Genomic DNA, 16,267 nt, shown 5'->3' with positions numbered 1-16,267 from the left:
AGTAGCGTGTATGCAAAAGTATGCTCTTAAGCTCTTTGGTGTTGACAAGAAGGATTAAAGTAAATGAAAAGCCAAAAGCCGTTTACCAAACATGTATTTTGGCTGTTTGACCAAAAGAAAAAGCCAATAAAAAAAACTAGCCAAAAGTCATTTACAGATTTACCAAACAAGGCCTAAAGCTAACAACAAAGGAGATTACAAGAAACAGGAAGAAATGAATGTCAACAAAACTTGATTCAATTCAACTGATCAAAAAAGTAAACTACAATAAAAATTGATGTGTACACATAACATATCCCAAAGGCATGAATAACAAATATGCCGGGCCGAATTTGGGCTTAGGAGGACACTGCATGGCACAAACCATTACCATTGTGTCGTGCCCGACTGAGGCCAGGGCATAGATTCGAGGACTTCCATCCCTACGTATGATTCGATGACCATGAAGCAAAAGATACTTCTTCCTTTCTTCCCAAAAGAGAACCTGATTTACTGAAAATGTGCAACATCCCTGACTTGATAACATTGAAAATCTAGAACATCGTGATATTTCCATATGTACAAATTTGTAAAACTAACATTACAAAACATACCAGACATTTCACAAAGATAATTGATAAATCTATCTCTAAAAGACTTTTGCATGTTAGAAAATTAAAAAAAAAAAAATCCAGTAAGCTATACATTTAAACTCTTCAATAGTCTCGTATGAGGCATGACTCATGACGAACCTTTTAAAATTTTCAAACGTGAACGCTGCCCTTTAGACTTGGGTTCTTGTAACTTGGCTTTTAATGAATTCTCTCTCGCTGACTGCAATCTTGAAGATGATTCAGATATTTTGGGGTCCGGGGATCTCATGTTTGTCATCCACTGTCTCACAGGGCTTGCATGCCTTTTCAATGTAGAAGGATTACTCGAAGCAGCTTCCTTGTATTCATATTCAGGAGGGAAACTCCCACCTTCTGATAACAGCAACTCACTTATTAGTTTGTCAACTGTTTTTGAGTTGGATCCATGCCCTTCTTCATCGTAATTCTTCTTCTTTTGGTAGGAATCATAAATCTCAGACTTCTGTAGCATGCTGATTTCTGTTGGGGTTCCTTCACCTGTTTTCATTCTAGAGTCAATTTCCCGAGTGTTTTGAGGTTCCGACATCTGCACACTAGGAGGACTTTGACCCTTCCTCCTCCCATTCAACGCAAGCTCTTCCTGCTCCTCGTAGTGGCTGAGGCCTACTTTGCTTTTCTCAGCACGAGAGTCAGAATACGCAGCAGAATCTTCAGGAGCATTTCCAACCTCAGGAATTGATTCAAGGGAACGACGCCTTAAACGGCTCTCTTTGTGATCAGTTTCTTTAGTGTCTACGTTAGCTGTTTGTCGAGCTGTGAGAAATGTCTCTATTTCAGGTCTCAATTTGTCAACAACAGCAGATGCTCTCTGTGCTTCCCTGTCTCTCCTCTGAGCTCGCTCATCAAGCCAAGATTCGGAAATGTGTAGGATCAAATTGTCATGACTAGTGTTGCCAGTCCAGTCCCTGTCAGACTTGTGTTTGACATCGTGCACTTGTTTTGCATATTCCCTAATAGTTTTGGCAAACTCATCACAAAGCTCTTCTAGGAGCTCACCTGATGTTCTTTCTTTTTCAAGCTCTTTGAGAGTAGTTGATAAGGCAACCTTGATCTCAAACAGCTCCCTAGCTAGCTTCCTATGCAAGCTTTCAGATCGTTTTCTCAACTTCCTTTCATCTTCCAATTCATCTCTCACAGATTGGAGAGCAGCCTCTATCCGCTCTTGTTCTTTGCTCTTCCTAGACATGTTATCTTGTGAGATTTGCTTCATTAGTTCGTCAATCTCATGACGATTTGCCTGTTGATCTCTGAGCAACTCTTTGATCCTACCACGGGCATGATCAAGCTCGTGTTTCAATGCTTTCACCAGAGACACATTAGAAGCATGCTGCTCTTCAAGTGTCCATATACGGTTCAACACTTTAAGCAACTCGGTTGATGTTTTAAAGCCGTAATTAGGCTCACCCATCCTCCCCCTTAACTCAATTGAACTGTCAGGAGTTGCTGCTGGGTTATAAGGAGCCATCTGAATGTACACCCACAGCCACATGTCATTCAGCAATAAGTACAAACCATATTATTAAAAACAGAAATAAATTAAAGATTAAAAATAGTCCTCTGACAGAAGGGAAAATCTATCTCCCTGAAATGGCTATGTCAGCCAGAGCATCAATCAACCCAGTTTTATTAGCAACACTGCACATTCTGGGACTTTGAAAAGATCTGGAGATACAATTTCAACTTCATTAGTCATTATGTTTTAGAGATACACCCAGCCGAGGTGTACCTGACCTTCCAATATGCACCTTCACCACAGTTTACAGAGAAGGTGAGGGAAGTACAACACTAATTTAACCCTCAAACACTAAACTATGTTCCTATTCATTTCACGGCTTCACTACACTTGTTGAATATTCAACACTTTGACATGCGATTTGAGCACCAGACACATTATGAAGGGCCAAAAAATGCAAATTATATAATATGGCCCAGTCAAAATAAGCAAGCACTGAAGTTGAAATGATGCTTGGAAAATTCAATTAGACCTAAAAAACACGAGTTGAGAAAGGTATGGGTGCTACCCTATGATATTTATCTGTAATAGTTGTCAATAGTCCAAGTAGCCGGAATTGGCGTTAGAAAGTCATAGATAAGTGCAAAAGATTTGTAAACTCAGCTGCCATAAAGCAGGCATTACGAGATGCCTTCGGAGCTCTATTCTGATCATACACCAAACAGTACATGCTATTTAACCATTGTATATGCCCATGAATTCCATAAGTGAATGCGTGACTCTGAACATAGGACAAGCTTTCTAAATCAAAGAAAAGCCCTAATACAGGAAAGCAAACTATGTTACCAAACTCAAAATGATAACTTTAGGTTGCTTTTCACTAGTGGCCATACATTACAAACTGCAGATACTAAGCAAAACAGTATCTTTGGTTTGATTAAGAGGAAAAGATACCTCTCTGTATTGCTCAAAAGGTTGGTACAAACAAATAATAAAAGAATTAAAAGATAAGTACCTCCAAGGAACTACCATAGCTTGCGGGAGAAAGAGGCTGCAGCGCGTGTTTATTCCTTTCTGATGATTGATGATGCCGCATCAGTGAGGCTGCAATATGTCTCCTCAAGCTACCAGCACTTGAAGGCTGCAGCACATCAGATTCAATAAACAAAAGTTAAAGATGATGGGCTACTCCTTATTCCAGTTTTTGAAAGTTAAAATCCTCTCATAAGTTTCAGGCTAAGTTAATTCATTAGAACTTGAAACTTTCTTTAACAACAATGGACATTTATCCTAGGATTCCAACTCCAATTTACCTATAGGCTATATGCCTTTCAACTAAAATAGCTAAAACTCCAACTTTCCATGAGGCATGTCTGAAATACTTGAAGCAACTTTCCTCGAATTCTTAGTCAGACTACTTTTTAATCCAAGTAAATAAGGGCCTGTTCTCATTGACTGCACTCAGTTGAGCTTATTAATTAGTGATTTTTAACTACGGATTAGTGATCTTTGATTTTTTATTATACATATGTGTATATACATATATACATATTAAAATATTTAAGAAAAATATACTATATAATTAAAATATTTATGGAAAATATATTAAAAACATGAAACCCCAAAACATTTTAAAAACATATACTATTTAATTAGAAAATAAAATATTATTATGACAAAAGAACACAAAACACTTTGTAAAAAATTATCACAATTAAAAAAAAAAAAAAAGTTGGAACGAAATTAAACAGAGCCAACCCCCCCAACTATATACCACTCTCTTTATTATTCTAATTAATACAATGTTATTATTAATTATTATTATTATTATTATTGTCGTTATTGTAATAAGAGCTTAAAAGAATGAAATTTGGCTTTATATCATTAGCAATATCATTAGACATAAACTGAACTGATTAGAGCTAAGCTGGGCTGAAAATAAACGTATGAGAACAGGCCCTAAAGCATTAAGTGTTTCCAAAATTACATTTGCAAGCACTGCTCAACAGACAACTATAATAGACATCAATAGGGTCAAAACATCATTTAGAGAAAACTCAACTTAACAAACAAAGCTCAGTAAGCAATAATTGCAATAATAGTCAATCTTAAGTCCTTGACTTATATCAGACAAAATTCATAAAAACTCCTCTGGGGAACAATTAATCGATCAGCGCCATAGAAGGCCATCCAGACTCTGAAGTCCAATTCCTATCATAGAAGATCTTACTGTCTAACAGTCTCCATATACCCAGTCAAGTCGCCGTCTATCCAACAAAAACTCAGCATTGTTTTTCTGCTGCTTTGACATAATATCTTGATTAAGGAATGGCTTTTTCGTCGATTAGGTGCTAGTAGTTCATACAATGGCAACAAGTAACAACAAAAAAAACCACAAGTCATAGCAAAGTGAAGCACATGAGCTAAATTTCGGATACTAAACTGACCTAACAGGCTAACAGCAAACTAATGATAGAAATGCAAATCTGAATTGGGTAACTAAGACAATCATGTTACATCCCATAACAAAAGGCAAGACACAAAAATGTAAACATGCCCATCTTTAGAAACCACAAGAAACTCACCAAACTCAACTAGTTATTGATGACTTAAAAGCTAGAATCAACTATACCTAACAAAATCATCAAATAGGGTTTGAAAACAAAAATTTCAAATGTCACTAACAGAATGTACCATCAGTATCAACTGATGAAAGCTTCCTGATAAACCCACACAAAATCAATTAAATTTCATGAATTAGGCCTTAAAACAGAAAACCCAATTCTAAATCAAGGAATAAGCAAACAAAGTCTCGGATCAAATCCCGTCTACATCATTATCATTGCCCTTCATGTCTCACTAACTTTAATTAAATAAAGAAACAGCAAATATGAAACAATTGGTTTTACAATCAAAAACCCAAGTTAAAACAGCAAATTTAAAACTAGAAATAGAATGAGTAAAAGATGTAACCTGATAATCAGAAGAACCGCCTCTATGAGGATCAACAGGTAAAGAGGGATGTCCATTAATCTGATGAAGATTATGATCAAAACCCTCATCTTTATTCAATCTATGATGAATTCTACGACCCCTTTGATTATGATTATTAACACCCAAATACATTTCTTCAGAATTATAATAATAATGTTGAAACTCCCAGAAAACAGAACCAAGTTTCCTAGCAGAAAATTGAGCAGCAGCAGAAGAAGAACAGGAGAGAGAAAATGAAGAAAAAAGGGAAAAAGTGTTGTTTTTGTTGTTGCCTTTAATTATGGTGTTTTGAGCTCCAACAACAACAACCTCCTTCCATAAGATGACTGGGGTAGTAACAGTAGAATTTCTGGGCCCACAAAAACCCCTTTTACAGGCAGCCAATAAAGGCAAAGACTTTCTTCTTCTACTAAAAAATTCATCCTTTTTTTCCGCTGAAATTGTACCTTTTTCCCCACTTTCTTCTTCTTCTTCCCTTATTTTCATTTCTCTCTCTAAATTTCCCTCTTTCTCTCTCTAAAGATTTCATCTTTCACCTCAATTTCACTCCTTTCTGACTGATTTTCTGGATTTTACCCATTATATTCTTGATTTTGCTTGATTTTTTGTGGATTTTGGGTTTCTGATGAGTTTAGCTTTCACTTCAGTCAGAAATCTCAGATATACTCTGTTTTTTGGTTTTCTTTCTTCCTCTATTTTATTTCTACTTTCTTCTGTTTTTTTATGTTTTCTTTTTATTTATTAAATTTTATTTACGTGGGTTTTTGCTACCTGGCAAAAAATTGGTGTCATCTTCAAGGAAGTTGGAAGTCTACAATAATTTCTCCAGGAGAAAGAAAGAGAGCTGTGAAGAGAAACAAAAAGTACGGATTATGATTGTAATTATTACAAAATGTGGTAATGAAATTGGTCCCCTATGTAAGCTATGACCTACGCTATTAATGCTAAGTGATGACATTCGAATTTGTTATTTTGACGGTTTGACCTCCACCAAACATACTTGGTTACCCTTTCTTTTTAATGGTGAGAGTTGAGTGTGTTTTTTTAGGAGACAAAGAGAGTATTTTTTTGCAAAAGATACCAATAATTTGGTATTTAAATTTAGCAACTTTCACTTAGCAACTCCAAAAGAAAGTTGCTAAGTTTAGATATTCAACTTTGATTCTCATTTGACAAAGAGGGTAGACTCTTATTAATATTATAATATATTTTGTAATTTATTTAAATTTTAATTTTATTTTTTTTCTAAAAAAAACTTAAAATATGATTTGGTGAGGCATAAATTGAAAATGACATTAGTATAATTTAGAAAGTCTCATCATTGAGAAATTAGACTTCACATGAGCTGCTAAATTGAAAAGTGGGTCGAGTATCACCATTGGAGATAAAAAATAACTCATTTTGTATTTCAATTCTCAAAGTTGAGTCTCGCCATTGGAGATGGTTTTATGGTAAACATTACGATAGTACAAATACATTTTATGAGTAGTGTTTCTAAGCCAATTATTGTATGGAGTACGAGTTTATCATATAAGAAGATCGAGTTAAAGGTTTTTAAATTAAACGATATGATGAAAAATAAAGGAGATGAAGAGGAATTTTTGAACCATTAATTTGGAGAGAATCTAGAGATATCCTTCATATTGTAATGCTCATACTCATTTAGGTCAATTTTAATACAGTGTAGATGGTTTCATGAAAATAATAATGTCTATGAAAAATTTCATAATGTACTCATTTTCAATTTTTTTTTAAGTTTACTTGTTCGTGTAATGAATTTAACAAGGAATTAGTCATTTTGTTTATATAAGACAATGAGGGTGCTTTTTATTAGCATAATCATTTAAAAGTAGCATCAAATACGTGTAATGATGTAGCAAATTTGCGTTTCATTACCAACCAAATTAATGGTATTGTAGTTAGCAAAAAGCAAGATTAAAATAACGTTAACATGAAGCATTAGCCTAAGATGAGTCCTTAAAAGCATAAAACTTGACACAAATTGTTACTAAAAATGGGAATCTCGAAATGAGCAAAGTGAATCTAGAGAAACGATCGTTTAATGTCATCTTCCAAGTTAGATGGGACTACTCCTTTTGATTCTTACTGAAACATCCAGACAAGGCCGACAGAAATCCAATTTGTTGCTTGCACAAAAAGCCAATTTTTACTGTAAACAATTTTCCTATAATGTATGTGTGCTCGATGCTTAATTTTGTTGCGTGTTAAATTGGTGCAAATCTAATCCTACTCTTTTTTTTTTTTCGAGATTGTAAAAGGACCTGTATTGATGGGATAGTTCACAATTATAGTAAAAAAAAAAAAATTAAAAAAAAAACTAAAAAAAAAATTAAAAAAAAAAATTGAAAAGTTTATAGAGTTGAAAGAGTGGCATTATATTTCCAATTTACTCGTATTATTTTGATTATTTGAATGATTAATTTTATGGAGAATAGTGCACTAAAACTCTACGTTAGTCCATCACAAATTCACAAAGTCTATAAATATTAAATAATCTTATACTTCCTCCGCTTTTTTATAGTTGTAATAGTTTGACTTTTACACTATTTATGTGTTTCATTTTGACTAGCTTTGACGATTTATATATAAATAAAAATATAGTCATGTGGGATCTTATTTGATTCGTCTCGATTAGTATAATTTTAATATCTAAAATTTATAATTTTTACATATTGGTAATCAAATATATTAACGATTCAAAACATGCATCGACAAACGTGAAAAGAGAAGTGTTGCAACTTTAAAAAAACAGAGGAAGTGTAATACTTGTATACGGAGTATATCTATACTTAGTATTTAAAAACACAAACCAAAATTGACACATGTCATCATTCTTTCTCACCTTTCTTTATTCATTCTCCCTCCTTATGTTTTCAAAGAAATTCTCTCTTCATCTTCCCCTTTATTTCTCAATAACTTTTATATTTTGTAATCTTTATTTTAATTCAATAACAAATTAAATTTTCTAAACCTTCTCCTCTTCTCATTATTCCATCTATCAATTCAATTTATTCACATTCATAATTCATTTCTTTAATTTGACCCCTTATCTTCCCCCTCTTCTTATATAAATACAAATTTTCAATAAAGATTTTTTCACACTCATTAAGTTTCAAAAACTAAAAAATTAGAGAAACATCTCTCAAAATTCTATGTGAAATTTCTACAACAATGAGGATGATGATTGAAAAGGGAAATATTAAGGTGGCAAGAATACTATGGAAATTCCATGGGATGACATTGTTTGCGTGTCATGGGGCTTTAACTTTGAAGAAATTAAGCGCAATATAAGAGACATATATTGGTAAAGACTAAAGAAGAATATCATGCCTTCACATTTGATGTAAAAATTGTAAAATTATAATAAGTGTTTGGTATTTACAAAGTAGTCTTTTATACAAATTGTTTATTAATATATCATGCGATAGAGATATGATTTTACGATTTTAAGCCATTTTTTCTACAACTATTAGTCTATTACCACTAATTCATAAAATATTATAATATGTCAAAAGACGATAAAATAATTCATTTAAATAATTTGTAAAGGGTTTTTTTTTTTTTTTTTTTTTTTTTTTTTGGTGACAAGATAATTTGTAAAGTTTCAAATAAATTTATAACTTAAGCATAACCCGTGCGTAGAACGGGTCCAAAAGCTAGTTTTTTTAAGGAAAATTTGTCAGAAACAACCTTTTAAAGTGTCCACTTTATTTAAAACAACCTTTTAAATTTTTTTTTGCAATTTCAGACCACATTATAAAATTTTTTTATCAAAAACAACCAAATGTTACTTTTCGGCGTTGACTCTATTTTTCCCGATGTTGACCACGAGTGTGCGAGTCACGTGACCTCCTATATTGCTTAATACACCCCTTTTCCCCTCCAATTAACTCCTATTAAAATCCCTGCTTCTCTTTCATCCCTCTTTTTGTACGAGTGAATTGGAGGAAAATTGGTGTATTAAGCAATATACGAGGTCATGTGCGTTGCACACTAATGGTCAACATCGGGAAAAATAGAGTCAACGCCGGAAAGTAGCATTTGGTTGTCTTTGATAAAAAAATTTTATAATGTGGTCTGAAGTTGCAAAAAAAAATTTAAAAGGTTGTTTTTAGTAAAGTGGACACTTTAAAAGGTTGTTTCTGACAAATTTTCCTTTTTTTAAAATAAGGAGAAAGCGCCCACCCACTTATATATATTTATATATAGTGCATTAGTGCTTGTTTAATTGACATAAGAATTAAATTATTTAATACTGTATTATAAAAAGTTGTATTATACGGAATATGGTTGGTTATTTTCTAATGAAATTCTTAGTTAATTAACTAATTTGTTTGTTTGGTACTCTGTGAATGGGGTCTTGATAATTTACTTTTCTATGTTTTGTAAGAATGTAAGAAGTTAAATTTTTCATGAATTTTCACAATCTCCCTCATAAAAAAAAAATAAATAAAAAAAAAGAATTCTCACAATCTCACCTCCTCCATTTTTGTCTTTGTGAGTAAACCAAATAATTATACAGTACAACCTAATTCCCACAAACTTTTAGTTCCCATATTTATAGTGTCCACCAAATACGGCCAATAAAGTGAGAATAGTGTGTTGCCAATCTTGGCATCAATGAGCTTTGGTTGTTAAGAGCATGGGCAATAGTGGGTAATTCACAAGCATTACGGTCATATTATTTATCTCTCTTTTAAATCATCTCCCATCTTACTTTCCACTATCTTAAAGTTACTATTATGAGTCACCTTATTTTTTAATCTATAATGATAAGGTTACTCACCACTCTATCTCCTAATCATATTTTGCTTTGTAAGTGACACTTGTCATCTTTTAATTGGATAATAGCAAAATCAGAAAAAAAAAAAAAAAAAAAAAAACGAACATGTCAGTTACTTAACAGTGGGGAGTGCTCCTTACCATGAGTAACTTGTGGGTCACTTTTCACAATGGTGAGTTAACTCACAAAGAGGATAGAGAGGGTTGTGAGTAACTACTAACTCACCATTGCTCATGCTCTAAAGGAGTGAAAGAGATAATTTATAGAGAAGAGAAGCTACATACGATACTCCGTATTTATTGTAGATGATTAGAGAGATTGTAGACCTCCTCGTAAAAGAAAGTAGACCTACCCTACTACCGCAAGGGCGAGGGCGGTATGGTTGCCTGGTGGGTGTTGGTGTGAATATTGCAAATAAATGAAAGTGCAATCATAAAATATTAAAAGTTGCATGTAATGGAACAAAATTTGTCCCAATCCTTTATCCCCCGCGCTCCTCGGCCTCCACCCCGCCTCATCCTACCCTTAAACAAATGCAACATTCATTTTTGTTTAAGAAAAAAAGCAGCATAAATTAATCAGTTTCTTTAATCACTAGGTTATGTAGATCATACTTACTTGATCATACTTTTATACTCGTTGCTGTTTTTCTTTATTCATAAGGTAATAATAGGGAAAAAGCATTAGAAATCCTCCTCACGAAGGGAATTCCCAATACATTTGAAGAAAGAATGGAAATTAAACTAGAGTTATTATAAGGAATAATATCCATGTTTTCACCGACTAGATGAACAACATTTGCTAATGACGTGCTTGATCTCCCATGGAATGGACCTAACGCCTTGGACAAACCTATCAGTTGTTGCTGCTGAATGGTTGCAAACTGACCCATCGAAGTTGAGCTTTAATGAAACAACATTTAATCCGAAAATAAGCCTTCACTTGGTATTCCGCAAAAATACTCAAGGCTGCTTTCACTTCACTCATGAGAGTGATGACTGATGAAAGTTTTGAGCTACTCTCTTCCCTCTGATCTACTAAGTGACAGATTGTTATACTTAAATATTTCAAAGCCCACGCGGCTCAATTCAAGTCCTTGATAGTGAGCCGATCATGCTTGTGGGCTTTGAGCGGTAATAAAATACACTTTGACGCTCCTTCCTACAACAAATAAATAAAAATAGTAGTAACTAGAAAAGAAAATTACTTATAATACCCTTAAATTATTAAATGCCAATATAAATTCAAAAGTTAAAGATATACTAGTATAAAAAATATACTTTTCCAACCCTATCACCGTTTTCCTCAAACTCCAATTTTAATGAACTGCCCTAAAGCAAAGGAATGAAATGAGAGAAAGAGCTCAAAATTGTTTCAGAAACTCCACTTAGCAATTACATTTGAACCACAATTCATTTTCAAATTTTGGTTTCTAGGAAGCAATTTTTTTTGGGTCTCTGTACGAGAAGACAATGGTTCAAAGCCTGGAAAACTACCACTAGTCATAGACTTAGTAAATAGGAAACAAGAAGCATCAGCAACATAATGCAGCACCAACTCTCAACTACACGGAATGTACCATCATTAAGGAACTGCCTGCACTTACCATGAGGAACGAATGGAGGAGGGTACCACCTGCTCATTATTGGATGCTAATGTTTCGCGTATTGATGGAAATGAGTACTGTAGAAATCTAGCAGAGTCAAGAAGAAATTATCCCAAATCACGGAGAAATATCAAACCGGGGTTCAAAACAAATTCCAGAAAACAGCTGGAGAGGAAACTTCTTGGTGGCAGGGCATTTGTGTGACCACCTCCATTCTTTTGTAGTCATTTCAAACATAAGAAGAGCAGGAGTTCCATAGCCCTGAATGTATATGAGATTGTCAAAACCACTACTGGCAAAGACATCGTCAAACTCCTCAAATCCTCTGAAGAATTTATTTGGCATACGGGAAACCTCTTCCCACGCCTTCCCTTTAAGAACCCAAATACCAATGCCCTTGATCACACCAGATCTCCCTTGTTTTTCAATCCCTCCCACCATAACAAGCTCCTCTTTAATGTTCATCAACCGCATGCATGTGACAGGACAAGGTGCCAGAATCACACGTTCAACCACATCAAGGTCAAAGGACCCAGAAGCAAGATCATAAGCCAGCACACCATAGTGGGAATTAATAAAGCCCAGTGTCCTTGTTAGATATACCACAAAGTACAGAAACCCACCACATATCACACTGTCAGCTCCACTTCTCCAAGCTTGTAAATTAACCTCCACGGGAGATGACCATAACTTATTTTTGGAACTATAAACATCAATTGAGAGACCCCAATCTGCCTGTTCTCCAGGAGCTTGTTTAGATCTCACTATAGCCAGTGTATACTTTCGTGATGATTCATCCAATGAGACTGCAAGGGCACAGTAATCAGATAATTCTGTACCATAAGGCCCTGCAAGCTTTCGACAACATCTTGTAACCGGATTGCAAACATATAGTTTTCTCCTAGAGTCATTATCCATAAAGCATACTAAACCTGAAGATGAAAACAAATTCCAACTAGGCATCTCAACATAAGGGATCTCAAATCTATACCACTTCAAAAGCATAGGGTCATATACATGCCCTTGCGGATCAGAGTCGCTAGTAAACATGAAGTACCAAGGTTTTTGAGGTGATGTGCTTGGCAGGTTCTGTATAAATCTTTCAGACTGCAACATATCATTCCATTTCTTACATACACACCCTGCTTTAATAATAGTTGAAACTGGAAGGTGTCCAAAAACTCTCTCTAAAATATCATCTGGGAGAATGGAGTTAATACAGACAACATCCTTTTCTTCATCATTGATAGGAGTTAATTCTAAGAAAGAATCAAAAACATCAGGTTCACTTGTATGGTCTTCTTTACTGACTGACAAGTATCCACAATCATGATCCTCCCAAGATGGTTCTAGCTCCATGAGTCAAACTGCAAAAAACCCCTAAGTATTGGTGAGGAGAAAAACAGGCTTAAAAAAACAATTGAGGCATCACAAGAAACAATGAACCATCAAAGAATTGATTGAACTATCACTTGGATAGCACAATAGCATTCAAGGCAAATTGGCAAAAAACCCAGAAGTTTGTAAGTAGACAACTAGTCAAGAAATTCTTGGCAATGTTTCAAATCCAGAAACAACTTTCAAAGGATTAAAGAACTTCCAATGGCTCCCATAATTGTTAAAAAAAAAAAAAAAAAAATTGGTCCCAAGTTCACAATTATGATTACAAGAACGGGCGAACAGCAATGACCATGCAACACCTATACTTTCTAACACCAATGTACTAACACAATAAACAAAAACAAAGTAATAGCAGTAAGAAGCAGCCATTCATTCAAGAAACTTTAAAGAACTGAAACTCTTATCAGTTATAACACTTTACTAACCCCTTGAAGATTGTGTTCAGTGTTCTAGTACCATCTATTTCACCCCATACTTCACCAACGATTAGGAGCTCAATTATGCGCGTTCCACATAAATAATACATGAAATTCACAGTACCATAACCGTACCATAAGGTATGGGGTTAGGGGTTGCATTACAAATAACATTGAACGGACAAAAAAGCGAATTATTAAGTACACTACAATACTAACTAGTTTTTCATGAAAACAAAATTATAATAAACTACTACTCCATAGTACAATACAGATTTCTTAATAAAATCAATAACATAACAAACAAATTTTAACACCAAAAACCCACATTATTATACAATCAGAAGCGTTCTGTTCGCAAACTGGGTTGGAATCGGAATGAAACCTATCGATTTGGAGCTTGATTCTCATTACCATGCATTTGATTCGATAATCTAACTCAATTTCTGGTCAAATTAAGGCAATTTTACAATTAGAATAACCTAAACAGTAAACACACAGTCACCCAAATAACTCATATAAAAAATCATGTTCTGTCATGACAAACTGATTAACACCAAAATCAACCAAAGATTATAAATTTACAGGAACAAAAAGGGGAACAAAAGATAATTCGGTAGGTTTATGAATATTACTAACAAGAACAGAAATTTCCCAGGAAAAAACATCAATAATTTGAGAAAAAAGAATTACCTACCAAATGATCGGATAATGGCGATTACGGACGGCGGCAACTAGAAATGAGAAATACTGTAGTGTACTTTATGAAACATTATCCATCCTATAAAGTGTGGAGTATTTATAATTTTATATGGAGTTTTTTCAGTGCCCTTTCATTTTCAGCTGGTTAGGTTTGTTGCTTATATGGTGGCTAACTACTTACTACCCCATCAATATGGAATGAGGAATCCTTCTTGTTCCCTCTTTCTCAATAGATTGTCCTCTGTATTTTGATCGGCACATTTGTTTTTGACCAATTATTTCTTATTTTTAATCAACAATAATAAAGATAAACTATAAAAAAATAAAAAATTTGATAGTATTTGGAAATTATAAATTACACTAAGAAAATTCTGATCGTACATAACACGAGTACATGACTATTTTTTTAAAATGTTATGTATAAGGCACTGATGGACTGCTCCATTAACTATAGAGTATAAACTATAAAGTATATATGTAATAGGTCGTCTTTCATAATTTTAACCATAAACCTCCATTAACCTATAAGAGATACGGAGTACTCCATATAAATCGTACAATCAATAATATAATATATGATCCTATTAAATTCATTTCAATGTAATATTTTTATAATACAAGCACATAAATGCAGATACATCTTAATACATGTCTTGTAGAATGTAAAAAGTCAAACGATGAGATGGAGTTTATGGAACAAAAGAAATATGAAATACTATTTGACGCACAGGCATGAATACTAATCGGTAGAATATACGTTATTTTGTAGGTGTTTGTGCCGGTTGAGTGCAGCCTTTCCAGGTAAACTTCAAAAACCTTGGAAATAATAAAGGTACATTTGGGGTGAACTTACATCATGGCCAATTTACCGAATTATCGCTATATGTAATGGGTTACTAGAGTTATTTTGCAAGTGCTCATGTCGGTTGCCTACAACATTCCAGCTTACTTTTCAAGTGAACTATAAAAACCCCGAAACAATAACAGTAATGTGTGGATAATTGCATAATTTGACCAACTTATCAAAGAAGATATATTTTTTTTTTTTTTTTTACGAGTACTTTTGTGTTGAGTCATGTAATCATGTTAGTTTCATTGTTATGTCGTGTCAAATATTGCTTGCTCTACGAGTAATTACCAATAAATCAAACACCTCAAATTCTTTTCCATTCCCATTCACTTTCTTTTGTACCAAACAAGCAGTAACAACACTGTAGTGAGTGCAGTCAGTGGCGGATATTGGCCGAAAATATTAGAAGGATCGAAATTTAAATATTTTATCTCTTGTTCAAAACTAATAACTATAATCTAATATTTTATAAATAAATGTAGGTTATTTAACTTCATTACTAATTAATTAGAATAATTTTAGGGGGGCCTGATGCCGAATGGCCCCGATGGAAGGTTCCCCTCTAAGTGCAGTCTTAGAGCATGGGCATTGGTGAGGTTACTCACCATTCTCCACCTCACTTTCAACTATCTTTTTTATTTATCTTTTTTCCAAATCATCTTCCACCTCACCTTCCACTATCTTAAGCTACTAGTGTGAGTCACCTTATTTATTTATCTACAATGGTGAGGTTACTCACCATTCTCTCTCCTAACTACCCCATCATTTTATCTTTCTCACTCTTGTTTTATTTTATATTTTTTAAAACATGTATTAATCTCTATTATTTATTTGTAATTTTTGAACTTACATAATTAATTAAAAAAAGTTAGACATTTTTAATTTTTTTTCTTTTTAATTAGAGCATTATAAATAGTACAATATTAATAAAAAAAAATTTCTAATTTTTGAAATGAAAAGTACAAAAATAATACAATATATTAATAACATAGTTTATTTAGTAAAGACATCCATTAAAATTTAAAATACAATATTCATTAACAGCGACTTTTGTCATCTCTTTATTCGTTGCCGAAACGTCCCCATATATGTTCAACCAAGTCATTCTTTAGTGCAATATGGGTCTCCCTATCACGAACATTATTTCTATTTTCCATATAACCATTTAGATTGAGCCTATCCAATCGTCCACTTCTCACAGTAAATGGTTGGTTGTTGTTACTAGTTGATGATTCAGCTACATTTTGCGGTTGATCATTGATAAATTCAGTTGCATCATAATGCAAATATCCATCTCGCTCATCTTCAACAATCATATTATGCATGATAATACAAGCCATTACAATTTTCCATAAAATTTCGGTCGACCATGCTAGACTTGGTTGACGTATTATTGCAAATCGAGCTTG

The 16,267-nt window shown here is 33.6% G+C and overlaps 1 protein-coding gene and 1 pseudogene across 3 annotated transcripts; both read right to left on the bottom strand.

Annotated features, from left to right (window-relative positions):
* Nucleotides 1-503: 503 nt before the first annotated feature.
* Nucleotides 504-5,840, bottom strand: LOC145569191 (uncharacterized protein At5g41620-like). Its single transcript, XM_081628546.1, has 3 exons — nucleotides 5,059-5,840; nucleotides 3,101-3,226; nucleotides 504-2,097 (listed from the first exon to the last, which is right to left on the bottom strand). Exons 1-3 carry the CDS (start codon nucleotides 5,563-5,565, stop codon nucleotides 721-723), a joined length of 2,010 nt encoding a protein of 669 aa, XP_081484672.1. The 5' UTR covers nucleotides 5,566-5,840; the 3' UTR covers nucleotides 504-720.
* Nucleotides 5,841-10,718: 4,878 nt separating this feature from the next.
* LOC145569189 (F-box/kelch-repeat protein At3g61590 pseudogene) lies at nucleotides 10,719-14,242 on the bottom strand (annotated as a pseudogene). 2 transcript variants are annotated; one of them, XR_014096062.1, is made up of 3 exons: nucleotides 14,004-14,242; nucleotides 11,490-12,856; nucleotides 10,719-11,044 (listed from the first exon to the last, which is right to left on the bottom strand). The product of XR_014096062.1 is annotated as an F-box/kelch-repeat protein At3g61590 pseudogene, transcript variant X2 (transcript). The 2 variants fall into 2 exon arrangements; XR_014096061.1 differs by lacking the exon at nucleotides 10,719-11,044 and having other exon boundaries at nucleotides 11,071-12,856; nucleotides 14,000-14,242.
* Nucleotides 14,243-16,267: the final 2,025 nt, after the last annotated feature.

This window comes from Chenopodium album, chromosome 11 (assembly GCF_948465745.1).
Source record: "Chenopodium album chromosome 11, dcCheAlbu1.1, whole genome shotgun sequence".
In the NCBI taxonomy this organism is placed as follows: Eukaryota; Viridiplantae; Streptophyta; class Magnoliopsida; order Caryophyllales; family Amaranthaceae; genus Chenopodium; species Chenopodium album.
Note: the sequence above shows the minus strand (reverse complement) of the source record. Positions and strands in the feature narration are given on the sequence as shown.